Source organism: Pygocentrus nattereri, chromosome 8 (genome assembly GCF_015220715.1).
Source record: "Pygocentrus nattereri isolate fPygNat1 chromosome 8, fPygNat1.pri, whole genome shotgun sequence".
Taxonomy (NCBI): domain Eukaryota; kingdom Metazoa; phylum Chordata; class Actinopteri; order Characiformes; family Serrasalmidae; genus Pygocentrus; species Pygocentrus nattereri.
The window spans coordinates 19,388,039-19,416,038 of NC_051218.1; the positions used below are offsets into that span (position 1 = coordinate 19,388,039).

The 28,000-nt window shown below is 39.0% G+C and overlaps 1 protein-coding gene across 1 annotated transcript in view; it reads right to left on the reverse strand.

The window, feature by feature from the left end:
- Positions 1 to 389: 389 nt before the first annotated feature.
- Positions 390 to 28,000, reverse strand: part of gpc3 (glypican 3) — a 217,337-nt gene continuing 189,726 nt past the window's right edge. Inside the window, exon 8 of the mRNA XM_017707063.2 lies at positions 390 to 2,549. Coding sequence (XP_017562552.1) covers positions 2,371 to 2,549 — 179 coding nt within the window. The 3' untranslated portion in view covers positions 390 to 2,370. The remainder of the gene's footprint in view (positions 2,550 to 28,000) is intronic.

Below are 28,000 nucleotides of genomic sequence, written 5' to 3' on the forward strand. Positions count from 1 at the left end.
ACATCACAATCCCAGGTTCCTATCACCACCACTGTAAAGAAATCTGAGCTAGTAAGTTTCTCTGCATAATTTCACCTCAAACCATTTTGAATGACTTTGTTTACATCCATTGAAAAATGCTGAAATTCTGGAAAATCTATGAAATTTCCCTTTAACTGTGTTTTAAATGCAGTTGTAAACATCGATATATCAAAAATCTCAAAAAAATTGTAGATATCAAAAACAGCCCTCTCTGTTTGAAAGTCAGAAGAACAAATGTCAGCCATAATCTTTAATCCAAAGACCCACATTCCAACTTCATAAAGACCCCTTGTGTCTTATAAACAAACATGAAAGCACACAAACGTGAGAAAACAACTCTGAAAAAACACGCAAAGAATTCACAGCCAAAAACTTGAAACATATTTATTTACTTTAATTTACATGGATACTCTTAAATCAGAGTGTGTGTGCGCAGCAACAAAGCCAGAAAACAACATTCTGCTTTGTATGTGATGCGAGGTTCACGCATACTTCGAAAACCAACCCATTGCTGAGTCCTGAACTTGGGTAGCGTAACATGCCATGAATGTAAGGCCCAGTTTTAAAGTCCTCCAGCAGCTCTCTGGTTATTGAGCTGAGCTGTATCCAGAACTCAAAGCTGCCAAATGGCCAAAGACTGCTCCCCCACTACACAATCAGCCATGGTATAAACACTAACGGGGAATGCAGTGTTTATTTACAGGACTTCTCAACACAATCCACTACTGGCTGACGTGAAATAAGCAAGGTAATACACACTGGATAGGAACTGATGACTTAGGCTGAACTTTTTTATGATGTCATTCTTGAATCCTAGGTTGTTTACTTGACCTTATTTGCCTATTGCTTTCAAAGGAGGACGGAAGGAGAATCTTCTCGCTTCAGGGCTTCCGACCCTGGCATAAATACAGAATAACACAGTAAATATTATCTTGTCCCTTCAAACACCTCTCACCTTCCCCTAAACACCTACAAAAGTTAAACTCTTTAAAGAGAAAGCACACTAAAATTTGTTGGCACGAAACTCAAACTCAAGTCAGCTCTTGAAAAGAAAGGAACAACACAGTTTCCACACTTGTTTTTCCACCCTGTTTAGAACACCACAGGCCAAAGAAGGAGTAATATGATTTGAACAATAGATTTAAATAGAACTCAAAAAGGTATCTTTAAATTAAGCAATATATTCTTCAAGAAAGTATCTGAATAACACTCATAAATTATATAAATAACAGGATTAGCCCTTTAAATGACGTGTTAAGGGGAACAAAACACACAATGGTCAATCACTTGAAACATACAGATCCATCTAGCCATCAACAGAGCTCTTCCTTTCTTAGATGCCGTTGCCATGGTAACCTACGAGCAGAAGCAAAGACAAGAGCAGGATGTTTAGGGGTCTCAGCACAGTACAAACCTTTAATCACCCTGCTATAATACAGACTTCATTAGGGCATGACCTGGCACTCAAAGAAAGACTGAGGGAGAAATACGAGAGATGTCTCCAATGAAAGATAAAAAAAGCAAAAAGGGGATGAGAAGGTAAAAGAGAGATAGCACAGTTGTGAAAAGGAAAGTTACCATCCTAATAAAACATTATTTTTCCAAATGAAATGCAGCTGGGTGTCACCCTGCAGTGAGAAGGCTTCACAACGACACACCAATCCCTTGATCTCTTCCAAGGGTCATTTACTGCACAGGAAATGAGTGGCAGGAGTGGGCGGCAATGCAGTGTGTGTGTGTGTGTGTGTGTGTGTGAGTGTGTGTGTGTATATATGTTTGTTTGAGAAATCAGAGTCCAGGCCCACCAGAGAAGCACTACATTTCACCAGACCCCATTAGTCACAGTTCCTAGTCCTCATGAAAGTCCATTAAATCAAAAAGCAGTGCCTCTACAAGAAAAAAAGAGGGTTAGGTCCTTTACCTACAGGAGTCTCTGGCTTTTGTGTAAAACCATGTGTGAACAGCAGAGAGGAAATAATGTCCCATGTAAAACACGTGACTGTAGAGTGGAACACAAGCACAAGGGGGATACAGTTAGGATATGTGTAGTATTTGTCATGCTCTGGCGAAAATACGATTTAAGGGTTTGGCAACCAACAGATCCTTGTAGTTGTAGCAAAAAAAGAGAGAGTTCATTAAGTAACACTGGAGGTTGCGCACGCTGGGAGAGAAAGGGTTCTCTGTCCTCACTCTAGATCATCTTTCAAGAAACTGTATGTACAAAGGAGCAGCTGCAGTGTCCTTTTAAATCACCGGTCTAACCAGTTTTTCAGTTTTTGAAGGACAGTTGAGAGCAGAAGGGGAGGAATTCTGGAGGGGAACTGTGGGTAAAAAAAACAGTTGGAAGGTTCAATGAAGTCCAAAGAAGAGGAAAATGATGACTGTTAGCAAGAAGACATGAGAGAGGACGCTTGCGGCCTGCGCTGCTCCAGGAATGGATGCCCCGGCATGTGTGTCCGTGGCCAGTCTGGGAGTCAGGAGCAACTCGTGAAAAGTGAGGTCGTCCACCGCCAAATTATCTGCCAGGTCTGGAAGAGAGAGAAACAGGGGAAGGTGAGTATACAATTCAATGAACTTTTAATTATATAGCACTTTGGGAAGAGGGAAATTTGGGAAGAGGCACAAAATGAACAAGCCTACATGAAAGAGCTAAGATGAACTGAGACTAAAAAGAAGAACCCAAGAAGAATCAGAATGTATAATCAATGTTAGGTCAAAATCTCCAAAGTGGTAACACTACAGGAGAACAAAAATATTCTTAACTTTGAATGGAAGTTAATGGAACAACATTATTTCCAAGTAATTACAATCATAATAATCAATGCAACACAGCAGTGGTTCTCAATTCCATCCACAGGGCTCCCCAGATGGCTGTTCTGCTGTATCCTAGCTTCCAACACATAAAGCAAAAGTGTGGACTGTCTAGGGAATCTGAACAGAGCACTGCAATAGGATATATATATAATAACTGACCTCCGTATCTTTCTGGAGGCAACTGTAGCATAACTAGAATGGCACACATAAAAGAATCACACATAGAATCAACTTCATCTCAGCTCCATACTATGTGTACACAACAAGCATTTAAATAGTCCTTTGGGTTGTCATGGTTCCATACACAACCACTAAAGAGTCAGCCAAGGACCACTAATTTGAATGCTAAATTCTGACTCCCAGTTCTAGTATTCATTATGTTGCATTATTGACAATTGGTGAAAATGTACACATATATACAGGGAGAAATAATGTAATGTACTCACATTCACTAAAGCATTTACTTTCGGTTCAATATTTCAGTTCATTATTTCTCTATTACTTTTGCCAAATATAGGCATATGACCCACTGATGTTTTTATATAGTACTTTGATGCTGGCAAATGTTTCTCCATGGTCATTTGAATATCATGTAGTACCTCATAAGTACAGAATCTCACTATTAGTCAGATCAGATTCCCACCCTGTTTTGAATTTCTGACATTACTGGTTCTGACTTACAGTATTTTGAAAAAGCCCAGCCAAAACATACACTATCATGTGTCCCAAAATGACTCGACAACTTTAATATTCCGGGAAATTCCGCAAAATAAAAGGGCAACATGTGATCCAAGACCAATCAAGGCTACTGATTGTAAGCTCTCGATCTTTGTCTCACATTATTGCTCACCTATTTGGATTTATGTGTCATTATGAAGATTGGAACCTAATGTGCACTGACCATAGCAACTCCCACACTCTTTAAAACAAAGGTTCTTAAACAGTTCTTGGCCAGGATTTTTATGGTTCTAGGAAAAATCGTGGTGAAAGGATTGGTAACTTTGTTAAAAATGTTATAGGGACTTTATGAGAATATCTGTATGAGAATATCTTTTTCACTAAGATGCTTGCACATATCATTTATAAAAATAGTTCCATCCATTCAAAGTCTCAAAAGAACTCTTTTTTGGCACCTTTATTTTTAAGAGTGCACCCCAGGCACTTCATCTAGGCTCATCTTTTCAAAAAAGGGCTAAAACAACTTTTCATTTAGCTGCTCATGCTGAGGTCTGGAAAATGGGACGTGAGCGAGACGCAAATATGAACAGTGAGTTATGAGAAAGGGCAGGAGGATATCAGTAATAAAAGACCACTAAAGAGAGGCACTCCAGCTATGTGTGGAAGTGTCTCCTGTCAAGCCAGCTGTAGAGAGTCTCTTTCTCTCAGAGACTAAACACACACACAAATGCATGTGCACAGACATAGACTGTACATACAATAGCATGCACGCACACACACACACATGCACGCACACACACACAGAGATACCCCCATCCCCGAATTTCTCACATAGCTTTCCTCTGTCCTAAAGTAAGCAGTATGCACTAAAGCAGTATGCACACTCCAGAGACCCACTGTGTGCTAGACATGACAACTACAAAACAGACAAAACTGTATACATATAAACATACAAACATATGGACACAAATACCAAGGGTCAGTCCCAGTACCAAGGCCCAGACAGCTTACTACTTGTGAATCAGAATCCCTAACATCAGCGGAATCACTGCAACAGCTTTTCAATTAAATTTATAATAACAGAAACACATACTACAGACAATGCCTCGTATCGTATCACTCTTTATAGGAATTAAACATACCCCCTTGCTGCACTGAGCCTCTTAACCTGAACATCATGGAGAAGTCACACAGAAGTTGTATCAGGGAATCTAGTTTGTTTTTCCACAAAAAAAGAGCACAGTGAAGCACATTTTAGATCAGAGGCAGAAACCACTCTGTTTCTACTCTGCACCATCTCCAAAGCACACCAAAGTGATATCAATGTGGCCTGTTTACCTTTTACATTTAGCATGTGGAAGGAAATGCACACAGGAGTGCCACACTCAAACACTTAAGTACACTTTTTGCTTTTTCCCATGTTAAAGCATGTTACAGTGTAGGCCTCATGTTCCATTCTTTTTTCATGGTATACTGCTGTGCTTGTTAATGGAAAGATCAGTATACTGAGTACAAGTGAACTGAAAGCTTTTGAACTTACAGACAATTTATGTCTTAATTCACTTCATAAAACATTTGGTGGGTCTCAGGACAAAAACTACCTCTACATGTGGGTTCTGGCATGAAAAAGCTTGGGAATCCCTGCACCAACATATACCAAGCCCACACGGTACTTCATTCTGCTGCCACTGACTTCATTCTGGGGTGATTTCATTTCCACCACTGGCTTCTTCTGTGGTGGTGTCAGCAAGGAAAGCCTGACACTTAAATAACTTAAATTATTTTTTTGGAAAAAAAAAATCATTTGAGTTGCTTCTTTTGCTTTGCACTGCAGCTGCAAGGCTAATGTAGCTAACACATAATAGAAGATTTTACCCAACCACTTAGCATTGCCCAAACTGCAAAGCTGAATTATCATGTGTGGAGTTGATAATTGATGTCAAAAAGATTTGTGATTTCTGACACTATATCTATAAAATGCCTCCAGAAAAATGGACACAAGCCTGTTGCATGGCTTAAAAAATTAGTAGCAGCCTTTTTGAAGCCTGAATTTTATAAACAGTCTGAGGTAGGAGTGTAGAGAGGCCTGGTCTCAGGGGGGTCTTTGGATACCCGTGGGCCTGATTCAACTGCCTTTAAAACAGGGGAAGGAGGTGAACAAATAAAGCTTCGGTACTGAACACTCCTTGAAATTTCTACGCAATTACGACACTGCTTGAATGTGGGCCAGCGCACAATTAACTTTTTCTTCCCCAGCGTCCACTGACAGGCCGCCGATTAGGGCATTCCTCCGGCCCTGAAAGGCTGATTTGTCATTGTGACAGCGGTGCACTGTACCGCTGGTCCAATTAAAGCATGGGTGCAATTCGATACAGCTTTTATATACACTACACCCTGGCCCACAAGAGGCACGCCCATGTGAAGAAACCGGCAAGTCGTGTGCGCAAGTGTGTGAGAGAATTGTTAGGTGCGTAAGGGAGAAAGCATGGCGTGCTGCGAGAGGGTGTGAATCATTTAGCAAAAATCTTGGCGGTCACAGTGATTCAGTAACACACCAGAGGGAAAAAAATAGGAAAATGAGGGGGACTGGCTGGCTGGCTGGCAAAGGTGAACACTCCATACAAATGCTGCTTGAAAAAAGGCCTTGTACTTCATGGTTTTAAAGAAAAAAAGGCCAAGAGGGACAATACTATGGAAAGAAGGGGTCCACTTCCCTGTTCCTCAACACTGGGACTAATAATATCCTGTTATAATCAGCCATGAACACCTGTGTGGGGGTGTGTACAGTGCTGTCTAAAACTCAGAGGGAACACTTTTGCTTATTTCATTTTTAGTCAAAACAACCATTAAGTACAAATTCTTTTGGTATATTTTTCAGCATCTGGAAAAAAGCAAAAATACACAATTTAACAGAAAAATACACCAGAAGCCTCAACAACCACATAAAATTTCAAGTTTTTCAGTATTTGGTGTGTCCAACCTTTCCCTTTATTACTGCTTCCTTGCTTTTCAGGAGACTTCCTTTCAGTTTTTTCAAAGAAATCTCAGGCCTCCAAAGTTCAGTCTTAGTAGTTGTTTGCATTAAAATGTATACTCATCATTCTATAAATATTCCACCACATCTCAGATGTCAGTTTTGGTGTTCTAGCTTGTCTTATTTTCTTTTTCCTTTTCTCAGTAATGGCTTCTTGACAGCGACACATCCTTTCACACCCATAATGTTGAGCCGTCTTTTTACAGTGAAAGGATCAATAGAAAGATTTTTTCAGATCTGAAGCAAGAGTGCAGCTTGATGTTCTCCTCTCTCTCAAAGATGAGAGCTTTAAATACTGTTTATTTAATGGTGATGGTTTTGGTGGTCCAACGCAGCTTACACAACTGTTAGAAGCCCCATTTTTAATAGTTTTTATTTTTGCACTTATTTTCCTTTGATTTACAGCTTATTTATGAAATTGACTTATCTTGTATCTAACCTCCTCACATACATCTCCTTAAGCCACTTTAAATATGTATAGGAAAGAAATCTGCAGGGCAGCTGAGGTGTGTTTGGGTGGTTGCTTGTGTAAATGTTAGTGTGTAGTGCCGAACGATGACAGAATTCCAGACACTTGCGGATAGAAGAGTAATCAAGGCCATGCAAGGGGTCAAAACCAATATCCAAAAAACAGCAATGGTACAAAAACGGAAGGCAAAAAGACGTAGTCAAATACAGAAGCACAGAAGGTCATAAACGTGGTCAATCCAATAAACATACAAGAGAGACCGCTTAGTAATGTCAGAGAAACAATACCGTGCAAAGACTAAGTCTAAAGCCTGGGCTTTTGTACTCTCAGCTATTACGATTCACAGGTGAAGATATTTTAAAAGTCAGGTGATTGTGAGTGCTGATAGGAGCGCATGTTGACGTCCAAGGTCACCTGATCTCCCAGCATATTCTGGGAGTTGGAGTCCGAGTCCAAATGCGGACTTACATGTGTGACATAGTGTCTCTTTGCAGGAGAATATATTGAATGTGACACCTTTGGCAACAGCTTTTGTTGCAAGGATACAGCTGTAACTTAAAGATACAGCTGTTGGTATTAAAGGGGAATTCCAACAATTTTTCACTAAGATGTAAGCAAAGTAATTTAGAGTGGTTTGGTGTGAAATGCTCAATTCTACAGACTTGTTCACGGTGATGGTAACAGGAATCAGGAGCTATAATGTCTACAACACAAATATAGCTTTTATTTACTATCCAAAACCACCAGTGAACCTACACGTCTTCTGAGTTATATGCAGTGTTGATGACAGTATTCTTAAGGTACTCTCTTGCCTTATAACCCCCCGCATTTACCACTCCACCATGAATGGATTCGACAAAACTGTTGCAAAACAATGTCTCACACATCATACTAAATTAGCTTTTAGAGACATTATTCAATGTCTGGTTCCTATCACCACCACTGTGAACAATTTTGAGTTGGTAAATTTCTTTAGAATCAAACCACTCTGAATGACTGCTTTTACATGTTAACCACTTAGTTATGCAGAATTGCCCTTTAGGATTGAAAGGATTGAGGAGTTAAAGTGACAGTAGTAAACAAAACAAAAAAGACAAAAGTAAAAAGAGGACAAATTTAATACTGATAGATTTAATATCATACTTAGATTTGTAAACTTAGTAAGTTTCCTGCCTTTTTTCTGATGCTGTATAATGAATAAGTAGTACTTATTGGTCGTTCTCTCTCTCTGTGTGTGTGTGTGTGTGTGTGTGTGTGTGTGTGTGTGTGTGTGTGTGTGAGACAAAAGGAAGAGGCCTAAGCTTTCCTTCTCTCTCCTGAGACTGCTATGGGAAGACTGTTTACACTAACATAGCTTGAATAATTAGCAGGTTGGATGTATAGTTGCTGTAACATTAAAAATAGATCACCAGTCAACCCCACTTGGTGATGAATGTGACCAACATGGTACAATTTGACACACAGTATAGCAGGGTCTTCCTGGCTCCTAGACCCCCCCTTCCCAAGCCTATCAATTTTCGAGAGGATCGCTCCCCAGGGGTCACCACCATGCCAGCGTGGTCTGGCCGGCGTTATCACAGAGTTAAGAGCTCCAGTTACCGCATGGGGCCAAAGGTCAAAAAGCAGCCATTGATTGCTAATGGTGAGACAGAACTGCCTGAATGCTATAAGGCACTATCACACAGAACACCAACACAGAACACAAAAACACAACAAACACACATTCTTCAGGTTTATTGTACCTTCAGAGTGGAGAATAGGACACTAGATGACGATCAGAGTGGAGAAGTGGACTGTTTTGTTTGCTCGTAACTTTGGAAGCCTAAGCTAAGGGTGATTTATATGCTCTTTGTGTTAGCAGAGTCAATGAAAGTGTTTGAGCTGTTCTGTGTAAAACACACAACACAAAAGAGCAGACTCATAACGTACTCTGTAAGTATTTCAGCAGCACTCTTATTTCATTGTTAAGTTTTGGTTGGAAACAAAAGTGTTAAATTCTTGTGCAGCCTAATCAAAAAATATCCAGTCAGGTTTTTTCTCTGTGGTATCTCAGTAGATATAGTCAAGCTCTCCCTCTGGTTAGGCTTTTAGAACTGAACTGAAGGCCTAATCTGTCAAATTAACCACTAACATATTTAGGAACTGGCAGAGGAGTCAACTAATCATGTTTTGATTTCCAATTAGTGGGACCAATTCTGCATGAGAAATCACTCTAGGGCTTCTGAAAGTCCTAGATATGTCACTGACTGACAACACAAGCCATGGTCTAATCTACTTGCTGTCAATAGTTAAACACGGAAAATGAAAATAAGAGTCATTGTTAAACATACACATAAACAAATACACTATATTTCCAAAAGTATTCACTCACCCATCCAAATCATTGAATTCAGATGTTCCAATCTCTTCCATGGCCATAAGTGTATAAAGCCAAGCACCTACGCATGCAGACTGCTTCTACAAACATCTGTGAAAGAATGGGCCACTCTCAGGAGCTCAGTGAATTCCAGCATGGTACTGTGATAGGATGCTACCTGTGCAACAAGTCCAGTTGTTAAATTTCCTCACTACTAAATATTCCAGAGTCAACTGTCAGCAGTATTATAACAAAGTGGAACGATTGGGAACAACAGCAACTCAGCCACAAAGTGGTAGGGCATGTAAAATGACTGAGGCGCATAGTGCACAGAGGTCACCAACTTTCTGTAGAGTCAATCGCTACAGACCTCCAAACTTCATGAGGCCTTCAGATTAGCTCAAGAACAGCGTAGAGAGCTTCATGGAATGGGTTTCTATGGCCTATATTCACTTTCTACAGAGCTAGCATAAAGTGTGCGGCACAATTAGAATAGCACAATTATTTTTGCCAGCAGGGCCTAAAATTTGATGAGGGCAAAGCATTACTTTCCTCCCACCAGCCTCTGCCGTAAACGGTGTGTGTGACTTCATCACAGCTCATTCATCAAGTTATAACAGCTCACCAAGGAGATCGGACTCAAACTAAAATTTTTCAGCTGGTCCCGACCACGAGACGAAGGTCCACCTGGCCATCCGCTGGCTGTGTTTATCCTGGAGCCCTGAGCTCTGTACAGGTGCTCCTCACGACCAGATAACAATATGGAATGTGAGTTTCCAAACACAGGTGCTTCTTATGAAAGCGGGGAAATGGTTTGGATTGCAGCTGCGTTCACCAGGCCCGCGCTTATGAAAACACACGGGAGTGCAGGAATTTGATAGAGAATCCCATCAGCTTAGCTGTTCTTTTGATATGATCGCTAAAGCACAGCATTTGCCAGTTAATCTTCTTAGCTTATTTTATATTCAGATTAGTGAGAAAGGCATGCAAACAAGTAGCTGAAGTACAATCTTCAAGGCAAACTTATGGACTGGAGTGTGTATTATTAGAGATACAGGGCAGACTTATATGTGCCTGCACTGCTTTTGCAGAAATCAAATTCTGGACTCCAGGGCAGAGCCAGAGTGCTGACGTCAGTAAGTACATTTTTAGCTTCAAAAGGGTTTAGCTCAAAGTCTTTTTCAGCCTACCATGGATGGCCTTCCTATAACAAACAGCAAATATGAGATAAGTCCGTAGCGTGCGCTAACAAGTGGCCTATTTTAGGGATTACCAGCTAAATGCACAACATATAAAACCAGAATAATAAACGGTACTATACAAAAATCAAAAACCACATTTCATTTATTTAATTTCCAGTCACAATGGCAGTTCAGTACAAGTTATTCATTTTCAGGAGATATTTCTGAGGAGATTAGATATAATATAATCTGCTAAGGAAGGGGGGAAGTCAAACGTTAAAAAAAAACCAGGAACAGGGCTTTCCAAATTTTCCAAATTGGAGTTTCTTATCTTATTTAGCACTATTTGGATCGCGAGAAGCAGGAACCAACTTCTAAAACTGAATTTTGGAGGTGTAGAAAAAGCTCCCTGCAAATTTGTTTGCAAAACTGAAAGCACGTCTCCTGAAAAGAATAGTAGCTTCAGACACAAAGGTCAGACACAATAAATACTGAGATATTCTAATTAGTTATTAGGGCTTCTGTTTAATTTTCTGTTAAATATATGTTTTCTGCATTTTTTCCTGACAGTGAAAAAAGAGTAATTCATATTTAATGGCTGCTTTGACTGGAAATGGAATAAAGGAAAGGTAATGCCTGACTTTTGTAAAGTACTGTATGTACTGTAGGAAGCAATACCAACAACTGTACATATTGTCACTGTCATAACAAAATCCTGTATATCCAAAATGGAGAAAAAAAAGCTCCTTTATGTAACAAAAAGTAAGTCTGGTTTGTTTATCATGTAGTGTTCCCACAATGTACAGGGCAGCTGGGGCGTTCACATGGGGCAAAGAAAATAAAAAATGGAGTTAAGAGGTTTTTGAAATGACAGTGATGATATGCTTTAGTGTGCTGAGAGGTGGCTGTAAGGACTGTGCAGTGAGTGTACCAGGCCTGACTGTGGATGAGTGGGGAAGGGAATGCGGGCGTCTGCCTCCACACCCATACTCCTGACCACAGGGCCACTCCAACAGGCTACCAGCGTCCTGCCAAGAAAAACCTGCCTGCCATGAGGAGGCCAAGCCACAGCTCCAGCATGGACCCGTGGCCTCCCCGAGCTCTACACACACTCACTGCTCTCCTGCTGCAGGCCTCCCAGAGAGACTGGGGCGGGCTTGGAAAAAGAAGGGCAAAAGTGCCGTTATGTAGGAGTAGGTACATAAGGAGAGAGGAAGAGAGGGAGACCTGGTTTGGAAAAGTGAGGAAAAAGGGGGCATTCACTGGAGCCAGGCAGGATTATGAATAGGAATCACCAGTTGAATGTTTGGAACTAATGCTTTCAATAACATAAATTCAAAATTGGTGTAGACATGACTTTATGATGGTAGTACTATGGTTTCAAATAATTTGCAGGAATCTGTGAAAAAGTAGATGTGTCAAGAATGATGAATGAAGCTGCAGATGACTAAAAAAAACACTATAAAAACAACTGTTGTGAAATTTAGTTGCTTAGTTGCCAGTAGGTTTCTGTAAATATACAGTATTGGACTGTAAAATATTTTACAGCAACGTTACTGTAGTTATAACATTAAAATCACAATAACTACTGTGAACACACAGTACCTTCCTCTATATCTACAAAGTGATGGATTTTTTTTACAGCTAAAAAGTATGTACAGCTGAAGAGTATGCTAAATTTCCTTTGGGATCAATAAAGTATCCATCTATCTGTCTGTCTGTCTGTCTATGTCAAGTACTACATTGTTGCTAGTGCTGTACTTCTACATCAAGAGACTTGACTTGTAGGGTCTAAAAGCCACAAACACTATAGCAATACCCACTAGGGCTGGGCAATTTGTCAATACTTATTGTTATTGAGATAAATTGTTACATTAGGTCAAAATACGTTTTTCTGAGTATATTGTGGATATCATCAATGCTTAAAGAGCACTAATTAACTACATAATTCATTATTAAGAGAGCATAATTAGTCTTATTTAATTGGATTTAGTGTTGGTCAGTATGTAAAAAGTTGAATAAAAATGATTGTACTCATTGTTTTAATAGTATATAATAAATGTAGCACTGGTTAGGCTTTTTAAAACCCTCTGAAAATAAAATATAATGATGCATATCATGTATTTTGAAAATAACTTGTTATCATCAATGAACCCACCTGTTATATAGACTATAAAAGAACAAATCGACTTCATGGTTTTTATCTCATTTTATTATGTTTAATTTACTTACATTCTGGAACTGTTCTGGAACAGTGTGAGTGGTGGAGACGTAAGAAGAGAGAGAAAAGAGAGGGATGCAGTCTGACTGGAGATGTGCTGAGGAAAGCCTGTGTGTCTCTCCTAATGACTCCAGCACTCTAACACAGTAGGTATGACTATGCGTTTCAGGATAATTGATTCTTTTCCCTTAAAGCTGGACCACCAGGGCCTCATGCCAACATTCCCCAAAGCCTGCTCAATGGGCCCCTTTGTGAGTCAAATGCAAGTCAACAGCTATTAATTAGCACGGCTCAGTTTGAGCAAGGGCCGCTGGTGTCCACAACAAGATGACCAACCAGTACACTGCAGTCATAACGCTGCTCTCACTAAATACTGACTCAATTAGATTCACCCGCATCTATTTATATCCCCATAACTTCAGATCAAGTCAAATTAGATGCAGAGAGGAAGCAGAAAAAAATAGAGAAATAGATGAACAAATGTAGACATTGAACACATGAGGATACTGAGAGAGAGAGAGAGAGAAAGAGAGAGAGAGAGAAGATAGTGAGGAAAAAAAGAAAGACAGTAGGGAGAAGGGGGGGTAGGAGAGTGTGAGGTGCGAGAAAGAATAGAGAAAGGGTAGAATAGAGTGACAGAGTGAGAGAGGGTAGAAGAGAGACAGGGTGGCAGAGATAAAGAGAGAAAATAGGAAAAAGAGAGGAGGAGAGATAGAGAGAATATACAAAAAAGAAAGGGGAGAGAGATAAAGAGGAGAAGGAAAGAGGCAAAGAGGAAAGGGCGAGAGTGAGCGAGAGATGCAAACAGAGAGAAAGAATATATGAAGAAAGACAGAAAATGAGGGAGGAGAGGGAAAAAGTGAGACAAAGAGAAAGAGAGAGTGAGAGCAAGAGAGAGAAAGGGAGAGAGGGAGAGAGAGAGAGAGTGTGTGTGTGAGAGAGAGAGAGAGATGAAAGGGAATGTGAGAGAGGAAGAGAGGACATAGAAACAGAATATATGGAAGAGAGACAGAGAAAGACAGAACAAAAGAAAGAGAGAGAGAGACAAAGAAAGACAGAACAAAAGAAAGAGAGAGAGAGAGAAATGCTTGAGGAATATAGGCCGACTGTAAATCAGGCAATCAGTCAAGCTGCTGCCTAAACAATAAAAATACATCACAACAAACGAACAACATAACAAATCAAACACTCAGGGAAGTAGCAGGCAGAGGAAGCAGTTGAGTGAGGTCACCTGGGAGTCAGTGCAGTGAGTGTAGTAGAAAGAGAAGAATAGAAGCGCATTCAGGGTGAATGCAGTCGTTTAGGAGCAGCCTGAGAGGACACATGACTCACCTCTCCTCTATGCTTTCTCCTACCTACAGATCACTGTCATGACTTGTACTATTCTTAGTACACAATTAGTGATTAACCTTTAGTTATTATTTCATTTTGCTACACATTCAATTTCCATTATAACACTATTCTATAGTGTCATTTATTTTCTCTCTTTGTGTTTCACTAAACTTTACAAACCTTCTGCATTATGTTCATGTTTAATCATCCTGTAATTTCACTTTTAAATTGCAGGACTCTCTGCCATCTAAGAATAAGTTTACATTGTAGTCCTTAAAATGACTGAATAGTAAGCCATATAATTTTAAGGGGTGAAAAGTTCATTATAACTCATATTTATTATTATCATTATGTAATTACATAATGAATGAAATTTGTATTCAAATTAATTTCTGTCTCAGCAGGTTCTGCTGTATCAACTTTCTTCTGTTTGTTTTGATGTGAAAAAAATGATGAAAACATGGTAAAAATGTATTATATAATATTTTCTTTACACAAGATTGTACAGGACTGCCTGCATGACAATACCTTTTTTTGTCCAATTAATTATAAAATGCCTCCTGTTTCACTAACAAACATAAATGTTGCATCACAGTGGCTGAGGCGTTTCAAATGGGCATTTTGTGGGAACACTGCTGGTTCATATTAGAATTAGAAATTTTTTCTAATATTGTGGTATCCTGTATGCAGATCTGATTTTATTTATACAAATGTTACATATACAAGTCAATTTTCTTGTTGAAAGAAACAAGAACAGACCTGAACCTGATAAACATCCTATTAAACAATTATATTTATGTGTAATTATTATTAAACTCTTAGCTTATCAGCAAATTATTATTATTATCTTCATCATCATCATTATTATTATTGTTGTTGTTTTATTATTATTATTATTATTCTACATCTGTTTTTTGCAGCTAGCTTGTAAAAGGTGCAACTGTAAATATCAACATCTCAAAATTCCTAAAGGTATGTGAGTTTGTGAAGCCAGATTTGAGAAAAACAATCAAATGGAGGTAAAAACTATAAAAAAACTTCTGATCAGGACTGTGTGTGCAATTCAACGCACAGTAACTATTACATGGCAATGTAAATAACTCCATTTTCTGCAAGCTTTCTTGTTTTTTCATTTCTTTTTTAAGCTTTTATTTTCTGGCAGGGGTCAGGCTTTAAATTGAAAACAAAATGTTGGATTACAGAGGTACACATTCATTACAGTAGGGGTGACTGCCATGATAGTAGGTGTGATATAGCTGTATAATGTATAGAATATATTAAGACATCCTCTCCCATCTGCTTGCCTTGATTTTGACTGATCTGGCAACCATGGGGATTCATATGCTAGTCAGCTTCGCCAACATAGTTAGTAAGGCCATGGGCTACAGGTCAGGCAAAAGCTAGGAGCCAGGGATAGAGCGTTTCCATCAACTATTAGGACGCAGCCTTAAAATCGGACAGATGCACTGGTGCTGTCATATGACATACAACGAAAGCAACAGGCGAAAGGCCTGTGAAATGAGGCTGGCATTTTAAAGTTCTTTTATACATTTACAGACATAACCTGCCCTCCAAAGAGAGGTTTAAGTTTTAAAGGTTTTGCACAGCAGCTTATTAAGCATTTAGAGCTCTTCAAAGGGAGCACTTTAAAATTGGAGACAAAAGGGGCTGAGGACGCCCAATGATGCTTTGATAGAAAGTTTAGAATGTGATTGGGGACCAGTAAACTGGTAAAGCCAAAAAACAAATGTATACAATTTGATCAGCCAAGACATGTTTGGTGTCTGAAGCACTGAGATTACAAGGCCAATATACTGTAGCTAACCCGTAATGGATGATTATAGCCACCAGTTAAATACTGTGCAAAATGCACGCCTTACTCTATAGGCCTTATTAATTTGACATGCCTTATTAATGCGTTATTCTAAATGCATGCCCAGACCTGCTTATGTGGTTTCTGACACTGCATGATCTAATGTTATCTATAAAAATGCAAGTTTTAAGGTGGTTGCTATTACTGTCTATAACATTGAAGAAACCACATAAGCAAGCTTATTTAAAACAATAGGTATGAAGGGAAGTACATGATTGTTAGGAATGCTGATGCTAATTGCTGACTTTAAGCTTCTATTACTTGTTAGCTACATTAATCTCACACAGCTCCAGTGCAAAACTAAAGAAGCAAACAACAGACACCAATCATGTCGTGTCTAATTGTGTACACTTCATGTAAGAGAGACCGCTATGTACTGTGCATGATTTTTAACTGAGCCATCTCTTTAAAGGCACTAAGCATCAGCATCCGTTCTCTGCCTACCCTTTCCACAGGCACAGTAGGTGAGCAGCAGCTCCTTCCCCACCCCCAGGTCCTGTCTCTGAGGACTGTAGCCATGCTGACAGACATGACGCAGGAAGCCGCCTGGAGTCAATTTGCTACGTCAAAAGCTCTCGCTCATGTAAATAAAACTCTTAAACAAACAAACGCATTTTTTGGGGAGAAGCGCAGAGCTCTCATAAGCAGAGCAGGCTCTCTGTAGATTATGGGAAATATCGTTCAGTTTTGTTTAGGCCTTTGTGTTTTTTTTTCATAGTCCGATTTTAGCCTGCTTTCCCACCATCACTTTCAGTCTCTCAAAGAGCTCTATTATATGAAACAATGTCAGATTATGGGGTTAAACTCTGGGAAATCATCTTGTATGTGTTACAGTGAGAAGCAATGAAGACCCTAAAAGCATCTATAGAGGCCATCCATCTCATGCCTGTGCACATCAAGCCAGACGCTGTTTACACAGATGGTGGTTAAGTCTCATTATTCCAGCAAGTTTGTGTGTGTGTGTGTGGCTTTTGCGAGTGCGGGGAGGGACCGATGTTTAAAAGCTGAGGGAGAATTGAGGGGAATGCTGTAGAATGGTCCGGATCAAGGCAAACTTCCTCTCGCTGCGATCAGGATGATTTGCAGATGAGATGGTGCTGCCTCCGCGGCTTCCTCCCGTGGGGAAAACAACCCATCTGCTTCATTTCTGTTTAATGATCTCACTTTCAACTGAGGCTGTAAACCAGCTCAAATGTGACGCTACTGCAGGTACACCGCACTGTGCCACTGCCACCGCACTAGTCTCTCACAAACTATGTACCCAGGATATTTTAATAAACAAATATACATTTTTTCAAAGTGTATTAATGACATTTTTCATGTAAAAAATGCTTCATGTCTCAGCACAGATATTGTGCAAAAGGTGTAGCCACTTGAGAAAATTTGAATTTAAAAGCTATTTTCTTGAGCATTTGTTTGCTCAAATAAACACAAATGCTAAAAAAAATATACATAATGTCAATATTATGTTTGTCAATGTGTTTGTTTAACCATTTATAAAGCTTCTCCTCATTACAGCACAGTATCATCTGTAGTTATCATTCAAAACTTGTTTGGCTAATCAACACTTTAATCAATGCATTATGTTAAATCACATGTGCTGCTGAAAGTAACAAATCCATGTAATTTTTGGGGGTTTCCGGGACAAATTAAATGTTCTTCAAACCAGCTCACACGGTATCAACTACTTTTTCAGCTACCGATTTTTGTTACTTAAAGAGGCACTCCACCAATTAAAAAAAAAATCTACATATTTAAATGGTTGAGATGTCATTCAGAGTAGTTTGATGTGAAATACTCCATTCTAGAGTAACTTACAGAGTCAGAATTGTTCACAGTGGTGGTGATAGGAACCAGACGCCTGAAGAGTTTAAAGCCTCTGAAAGCTCCCTCACCAGTTGGTAAAAGGAGGCAAACAAACTATGCAGACAATCAGATGGACTACAGTCTGCACCTGTAGAACTACAAAGTGCACCTATATGGTAAGTGGAGCTGATAAAATGGACAAAGATTCTAGATACAAGGAGGTGTACCTGATGAAGTGGCTGGTGGGGGTATAATTATAGCAGTTACAGATCTTGAATTATCATTTCAAAATAATGACTTATTTTCTCAAACATTTGACTTAGTTACCTAGCTGTAACAAAACTTTCCCAATTATGAATATCAACGGAAAACAAGAAACATTAGAAAAGGTAGAAAAATACTAAAAAACTTGTGGAATTAATACATTTTTGTTCATAGTATAAGTATTTATATAGCTATGTGTTGTAGCTATGATGTGTACTTGCCAAACTAGTTTATCTAGCAGCTACTGATAATAAAACAATACACTCACTATTTCAGACCAGCACTGCTGTAAACTGACTCAATTTCACTGTTCTGGGCTTTTGCCTTTTTATGTAAAATCATTGCCTTTTCTGAAGTTACCATAACAAACCACTCTCCACTATGCAATTTTTCATTCAGCTTAATTTACGTTTTGCTTTGGCCAATGAAAACTGCCTTCAACATTCAATATCAGTCAGTCTACTCCACCCCGAATGGCACCAAATGAAAACACACATTAAGTGCAACAGGCATTACCAGAAAAAGGTTTGAGTATAATAGCTGCAAATACATGAAACCTGTAAAAAAAAGTGACAGATTTGGATAGAGGATATCAAAGCATTGCTCTAGAAAAATTAACAATTTCTCCAAGTCTTAGATTCCTTAAAAGATTCACCTTCAAACATAAGGCACTTATTCATGGAGCAAAACAGAAGTAAGTAAATAAAGGTAACTAATAGCTTAGAAAACTGCCACTGCAATGTAAGCACATCTCAGAGAATTGTTCATTTTCATTATATTTCCATTATATGATGACAGATTGCATTCTAGATAGTTCTATTATAAGTACTTTGCAGCAAACTACTTAATCTTGTTTTCTGGGTTATGTTGTGATTGGGTGAAAACATCTACAGTCCAGTTAAAGAAACTAAATAAGGACATACTGTTGCTCATTTCCTGACTGACTCATCTCTCTCTACTTCCATATGTTTCGGGATGATGGTAATTTTAAATATATTAGACACGTGTTTGTCTGTAACTATCGGCACCTGGCCTACTGCGCTTCTAACATCTGCACACCAAACACTGTCCAACACACACACAAATACTACATGCCATGGGGCAGCTTGGCCTCATATGCGGCTTGTTTACGGCTTTGCTAGGCATGGGCTGATGCAAGTCTGCACTGTAATAGAAACCGGGCGCCACGCTCCTCACCCATCAGGTGCTGCGGGTCAGAGGTGCCACATGGAGCATATTAGCATTCCAGCCTCCAAAATGGAAGAAGGCTGGGACAAAGTCTGTGTGATTCAAAAGGAGGGAATGCTGTGTGTAATCAGTCTTCTCTCAGGAAAAGCATGGAAAAAAATGTACAGTTTGTGTTATGACATGATTCATTACGTAGCAGGGTAATGAAGCATGCTCGCAAATTTACAGCTCACCCCTCTCATCCTGCACATCACCTCTTTCAGGCATTTCCCTCTGGTAGAAGATTTAGGGCCACCAAAAGGAGCACAACTAGACACACTAACAGCTTTTTCCACAGAGCTGTAGTGCTCATTAACCACAGGAGACACCTCGTACTTTTAATTTAAACTGAACCTAACAAACTTCCTTACTGCATCACAGGATGACATCATAAGACGCACTGTCATTCTGTAATATTCTGTATATAAGAGTAAATTATGTGTCTACTCAGACCTGTATATGTATAGATATATCTGTGTATCTATGTGTGCTTGTCTGGTCTGTTTAGTATGCCACATGCCATACATGTGTGCACTCACTAAGACAAATTCTTTGCATGTGTGAGATACTGATCAAAATAAAGTGATTATTATTATATCATAACTGGATCGATGCTTTAAGTTCAGCGTGTTAATGGGGCTATGGAATGTTGTGACCCTGAATAATGAGCACTTGTTTACATGGAAATGAATATCTTGTGACAGTTAACATGTAGGCAATATCTACTATTTATCATAGTAGCATTGTTGTAAGTATATTATGAGATTATTTAGTCTATTTCCAGTCATTTAATAAAGTAAGCTTATCAACTGAAACAATCTTACTGAACCACCAGCACACACTATTTCCTTAAAATAGCAGAATGATCTGCCAAAGCAGAAAGAACATTTCATTGGACAACTGTACAGTTTCACAAATGTACAGAAACAGATTAAGTCATCTTTGAACGTTCTTAACCTTGTAAGACTGAATGTGTCGCCGCCCACATGTTCAAAAGACATTGTGCTTAAACTTATATAGCCTTGCAGCCATTTTAGATCTCAAAAACCTCAAATTCCACATTAGTCTAGAGAAGCTGAGTTTTCGCAGCATACCATAAGTGTTATAGATTCCTCTGAGATCCAAGGCCCATTACACTACAGCATGCATAGCACATAATTCAGCACATAATTCTTTAAATTTAATTTTGGTGTTGCTTTTGTCATCACTTGGTGGCCAAACAAAGAGTAAACACACCATTCAGCAAGAATTTAAATGTACCAATCACAGGGATTTAGTTTCAGAGGCCCTCCCACACTGCTGTGGTTTCGTTTTGAAAACCTGACTGCCAACATAGCATTAGGTTCCAAGGCAACTACAAGTTCCAGCATGACTTTTGAAAACAAAAGATTTCCGAAAAACAGGATTTTCTTCAAGATGGGTGCTGACATACTACAAATGCTTTTCGAGGGCAGTGAATAAAAATGCCAGATGCACTTGATAACTCTCAGGAATGTCACTCTATACAGCTAGATAGCAGTATACACCACCAGTAAGAGCATGAACTAAAAATGCCTACTGACAGCAAAATGTTGATGTGATTGATTATTCAGATGATTCATACAGGTGTTTTTTTCACATTGTCTTATCAGGGAAAAAAAATTAATAAAAAAAAATAAAATTTCTGTTTTTAATCCCTGACGGAGAAGCGGCTTGGAAAATTAATGAATGAATGCTTTTAAATCAAATGTACACACTGTTTTTGACCTTGTTCAAACAAGTATGTATTCATAAGCATAAACCAAGATAGGCTTTTTTGAAAACAAACTAAATTTATATGGAAAAAGTATTCAGACACCATAAATTAATAACATTAGTACTTTGTTGCAAATCAGCTGTTGGCTGCTGGCAGTTACTGCATTGAGTAATTAGCTTTTTGCAGCATTTCTGGTTTAATTTTGCCTATTTCTATTGGACCATTCCTATTCCAAGGTTATGAGGCTCATTCTAATAGACTTGTTCTTTCAAAATCCATAAATCCTCCATACATTTAGTTGAATTCAGCATGTTTTTTCTGATCTTTAATAAGGTTCTTACAAAGATATTATCTGTGGTAACAGATGTGCAAACAGTGATTATATTGAAGTATTTCTTTTTATCAGAGAAGGTGTTACTGGGCGAGCCTCACTTTTTTACATGTGTGAGACATACTCCTGGTGTCCATCCCTATCTTTCATGTCTCAGTTTTTCTCGCCCCATCCATCTTCCTCTGTCTCTCCGTATCTGAGTAAATTTGTAGCAGGCCTGAGGTTCGGGCAAGGCCCAGGCCCTGTGCATGTTTCACATTGCAGGCATACTTCCACACTGTGTTTTGCTAACCTCTGCCTGCTGATAAAGGGCCAAAGAGCCTCAAAGTAGGGGGGGACTCCTCCACACTTACAGTGACCGAATGTCTGCTGAGCAACTGGAAAATAACAAGAGCTCATCTGACAGAGGCCACACTGTATAATGTGGTGGTCAGGAGCTAGACCAATCCTGAAGGGAGAGCATCCAGTCCTACAGAAAAGCCTCTGCTTACGTGGGTTTGAGCCTCTAGTGACAGCTACATTTGTCAACATTTCCTCCGTTCATGCTTTGATGAAGTGAGTGGAGAAGAGGCAACTCTTTAAAATAGATGCAGCTGAGTATGGAACGCCTTACCCTACTTTACAAAGAAGATGGTGAAGATTTTCCAAGGATGGGCTATAGTAAAAACAATAAGAATACCAGTGCAGAATGAAGAAAAGAAAAAGGGAGGATTTCTCAGTTAGCCAGAGAACAAACCTCTTCCACTGCACATTTAACATTCAGTTATTAATCTTAAGACTTCTTTTATTTTTCAGTAAATACTATGAACGATTTGGTAATGACTATGAAAAGTAATATTCAAACTGTCTACTTATAAGTATGAGGAATTGAACTGTAGGCTCATCATTTTGATGGTACACATAAGAGAGAGAACGGTATCTCTTTTCATTGCCACAGAAGTCTTGCTATAGTAGTATAGTGTAGTGTAACTTTGGAGGAGTGGGCAAAAATCTCATGCAAGAACTGTGTAATGTTTTACAGCACCATGTCACACATCAACAACTATGGCTCTTCAGCCAGCTTTATAAAGAAACTAGCTAGGTAATCCCGAATAAGGCCATCATGGTAAAAGGGACCAAACGATGCTGTCCGAGAAAACAAGGAAGCGAAAAAGAGAGTAAATCCTGGACTGGCTTTTACTTATTGGTGAGAGCTAAAACACAATACAATGTCTCTTGCAACATAGGCTATAACCTTATCTGTGTCATTCCTGTCCCACAGAGTTTTGTAGTTTTTCTGGATGCCAAGGCTCTTCTAACCTCAGTCCTGTTTCAGTCCTTTGTTACATGCAAAGAAATAAATTCATCTCTCATGCCAAAATGTTTGGTACGTCAATCTTACACCAAATAAGCCCTGAAAGTTTGCAACTTCCTGTAATAAAATTCTATAATTATACTTTATCATCATTACATCATTCTTTCCAATATCAGTGATGCAGTGATTTAGACCAATCACAGGTAGGGGTAGGTCTTAGAGGTAATGATACAGTAATCAGGACCAATCACGATCAGGGGGAGGTCTCAGATGTAATGATGTGGTGATTTGGACTAATCACAGTCTGGAGGAGGTTTCAGAATCAATGATGTGGTGATAAGGACCAATAACAGTCAGGAGGAGGTCTCAGAATTAATGATGTGGTGATTAGAACCAATCACAGTGAGGGGGAGGTCTCAGAATCAATGATGCAGTGATTAGAACCAATCACAGTCAGGGGAGGTCTCAGAATCAATAATGCAGTGATTAGAACCAATCACAGTCAGAGGGAAGTCTCAGAATCAATCATGTGGTGATAAGGACCAATCACAGTCAGGAAGAGGTCTCAGAATTAATGATGTGGTGATTAGGACCAATTACAGTCAGGAGGTTTCAGAATCAATGATGCAGTAATCAGGACTAATCACAGTGAGGGGGAGGGTCTCAGAATCAATGATATGGTGATAAGGACCAATCACAGCCAAGGGGTGGTCTCAGAATCAATGATGCAGTGATTAGGAGCTTTGTTCAGCAAACAGTGCTGATAAGAGCTCAAGCTACCACCACTTTATGACCAAAAAGACATTGTTTTGCTTCAAACCTTAATTTTTCTGGCTTTAGGATGTAAAAGAATATTTCAGTGTTTGTCAGCATAATCTGCTGCACAGAGATCAATTATCATAGATAATAATGTGGTAATGTACAGTATCTAACAATCAAATTTAAAAAGTGTATTGAAATTTTACATTCAATCAGTAATCACCTTTCTCTCTTCTGAACATTTTTCATTTGGTGTCTTTTGTGGAAACTTCTGTCCGTTAGTAATGGCTGAAACACTGGTTTGTCTGGTGTACTGGTTCAAATTCTTCTTAAGGTATTAATTATGTCATTACTGTTATCCTGGTTATCCGCAGCAAGACTGACACTTGTCTTTATATTGTTCATTTCTATTTCACCCAATAAAAAATTCTATCTACTTCAGTTGCTATGGTTCTTATTAAAATGAAGGGACATCCCAGGATAATACATCACTGTTAATCTACCAATCTATCAAATAGATTTACTCACTTAAGCATGTTAAGCATCTAAAGTGCATACAAAAACTGTCAGTAACCTTAATTATGCTGAGATACATATATTTTTGGACATACCACCCACTACTCCTGTCACTGATCAGAGGAGCAGGTGGGCAGGAAGGGGGTAGGCCTTATGACTGGGCCATTTTTCTGAGGAGCTTATATATTCGAGGGGTTTTGGTTTTGTTAGAGGGCTGGTACAGCAGGCACTGAAAAGGCATGATGAGAGGTTGGGAATGGTCCTATTGGGAAAGTCTCATACATTATCCAGCTGACTGAGAAATCCTCTTTCATAAATACACCCCTGGAGAGAGTGCTGAAGACTGTAGAGTTAAAAGGATCCACACTAAGAGAGAGAGAGGTGCAGTAAGGGGATAAGGACTGAGCCCTTTGATGGCAAATGCCCACCAGGTTTGGAGACCAGTTCCGTGCAGCCGTATTATACCCTCTATGGTTAGACTGAGGAAGCAGTAAATGAGATTTTTCCTTACCCACATTTTCAGTACACACATGATCTTTTCTATCAAGTCTCAATATGTGGAGCTTTTAAAACACTGGACTTCATCTGTGTGTTTTTCAGCACATGTTCATAAGCCCAAGGCTTGAATAAACATATCAGATCAGGTTTACAAGCCAGACAGTGACAGAACTGTAAAAGCACAGCTCAGACATTCATTTCAGATGATGAGAGTGATCCTATAATAAGCTTAGGTACTGATGTGAGAAATCCTTTTTCACTTTTGTGTATACTAGAAGTGGCTTACATATACAGTCCCTGGGGTTTAAGAAAAACAAGAGCCCCTCTCAACTTGAAAGGTGCACATATGCATGCGAACACACACACACACACACTCACATCTGTACATATACACCGAACTAGGTCAAACTCCCACAATAAAAAATAACAATGTAAAAAACAATTAAGTAGTCAAACCTTACACATTTCCATGGATTATGTTATATTTAAACCCAAGACATTAACAGAGAAAGTAATAAGCTAAATACATACAAAATCATCACTTATAGGGTACTTCTTGTTGGGAGGTGGCTGTCCTAAACCGTAACACATACATTTCAACTTGTGAAAATAATATTTACTTCTTTATTTTTTTTCAGTCTAATTTTTAAATAATAAAACTAATATGAATCTAAATAATAAACAATTCAAATACTAGTTAAAAATACTGCCCCATGTTTTCATATTTTATTTTAGCCACACCCCTGCATTTTAGAGCAGGAAGAGACTGCATCCCTGTCCCTCATGGCCACATGGTGAGCAGTGTCAAAAATCTGAAAATCACTGGGCAAACTTTAAGAATGGTCACTACTGAAACACATTTTCTTAATTAAATTATAAAATTTTATAAAGATGTTTTTTCATGGTGTACATTGGTGGGAGTGGGACTTGCATGTACAAGAAATATCCATGCTATTGTATTATCATTATTGCCTTTTTTACAGAAATTAAACAAAAAAAGTTATTCTTTTTTTAAAAACTTGCTTTATCTAAAATTGTTGAAAATGCATATACAGCATTTTAGAATTAAACTCATTAATATTTTTACCTCTGAAAGCATGAATTCAGTTATGACAATCATTTCATAATATAAACTATACATATTTTCTTGACCTTTCTTAAAAAAAAGTACTGATTACATGCAGTGTTTAACAGTTTTAAACATTGGCCATAAAAATCTGATAGTGAGGCTTAAAATTAAACAGTCACTTAATTTTAACAGTTTTATCGCTGCGATAAAAAGAGAGAATGGAAAATGGACCAAAAGGCTAATACCTGTGTTCCTATATCTTAAATGAATATTCCAGTGTTTACCAGCCTAATCTGTATCTGCAGCATTCAGTTGGCCTGTCCCAATCATAAAATTTCAGCTGACAATTAATTGTCACATAAACCAATGGAATTAATTATTTAATTGTTCTTTTTTGTTCATTGCAACCATTAAAGTACAACCCTAAAGTGGTCAATCTATCTTGTTTTCTAGTGTTCAATACTGAGGACAAATACAGTTGGAGTTCAAACAAACAAATATTACTAAATCCAGGCTTCTTTGTTACAGCACCAGTAAGATCTCAGGACTTCTGCTGTTTTTTTTGCTTTCTTTTTTACATTTACATGCATTTGCCTTGACCCCACTGATGAAAACACACCCAATTCACATGCCATGTAAAACCATGTGAAACCTAACAACAGTGGAAAAAACCTGATCACAGGGGATTATGTAAAAATTGTGACAGGCACACATAATTTCACTTACCACAGATAATAATAACTTCAACACAATTTCTTGCATTTAGTAAAAGAAAAGACATTCACTCAAAACACACTTATAGTAGAAGCCAATGGGCACATGCCTCAGCAACTAGGCTGAAAAACTTGATCATTAAATCATGGCATAGATTTGAGCTGCACTGCACTGGCCAAACTGAGCGACTGTTATTGGGTTAAATGTGTTAAGGGGTAGACAGACAGGATGCTAGTGGTGACTGCATGTATGACTGGGTGTCTGGACAGGACACACACAGCCTGGCCTGGAAATAGCTCTACTGGCCTGGAATGCTCCTGAGAATGCATGGAGGCAGAATTCCATGCCCAGAGAGGGAATAGTGGGGCACTGGGTGGGAGGCCTGGGGGGAGATACAGCAGAGTGACTTGCGATCGATCAATCACTCTAGATCATTTGGAACATCCCTGATGTGGTCTGCTGGCTGACAGCTTTGACTTAGGGGGGTCTGAGTCCAGGCCACAGGCTGTCTGCACCTTGTTGCTGACTTGCCAGTCACCTCTCCCAGACCCCAGTGCTGGCAGCGCAGGGGCATTCTTCCCTCAGCAGAGCTTTGTGAAACCAGATCCCCATCGTCCATCTCCTGGCACCAGGCACAGACAGGCCTCCCATTAGAGAATCTGCCAGCGGATGACCTTTGGCACAATGACCCCTGGCTCCCCCTCCCTGCTTGTCCAAATGGGGATGAAAAAACACAGGGGTCATCCATATTCTACTGGGTCATCAGCAGCTACTGACCAATCGGTATCTGCTATCTCGGTACCTACCTCATCAGGAACGGCCACAGGCTCATATTTTTATAAGAAATCCTTGCATCACTTGAGGCAAATCTGAGTTGAGCTTTAAAGTTTTTAGTGGAGTGTTTTAGTTTGTTATTAGCTACAGGCATTGAGTTATGCAAAAGTAAACCCTTAATATAATCCTGTGAGCCCTGACATGGTTTCAAATGATGAGGACAGAAGTAAAACACTGCACACAGTGTTACAACTTGAAACTGTTGGCTAGTCTGTAGTTTGTACAGCAAGTATGCTAGGCAGTTAGTGTAAGAGCTAATCCAGCTGAGTTTTAAAGGAATGTAACTAGACTAGCTAAAAACTTATTAGTTACTGCGCAAACAAGCATATTAGCTATTAAAACCATGCTAGCAACCAAGTTGTTTTGCTTCTTTACTTTAATGTACAGTAACGGTTTATTCAGCTGACTGTGTTTTATTGTGCCGGGCTGTAGGTTAGTGAGTGTGGGGGAAAAAAATGTTTGTCTATTATAGAGAGAAGTTGTATGGTTAGAAGTGACCTCCGCTGTTATTTAGGCTGTTTTTCAGTGTCTTTTTCCATTTTGTTCAATTAAACAGCATTTCCTTGGACAGAAAAAAATGGTATTCACTGGTTCTTCTTCACAACAGATGCTAGCTGCAGAGGAGAAAAAACAATGCCAAAAAAAGATAAAAATAATGTAGGGCTGTGGGCTTGTAAGAATTCAGTATCAGTCAGATGAATGCAGATATTAGTGAAAACACTGGATTTATTTACATGAGAAAGTGGGGAAGTCCAAAGGCAGGTGTGGGTCGAAACTCATACAGCACATATGATCACCAGAGTGATCATGACACCAGGCAGACAAAAGCAAATGGATAATCCAATACGCAAGGTAATCAAAACAAGCAAAAAGGTCAAAACCAGGAATCCAAAAACATGCAAACAAAACCAAAGGGGCAAGGCAAAAATCAAGGTCGAAATGAACAGGCAAAGAGTCAGGCACAAAAACAAGAA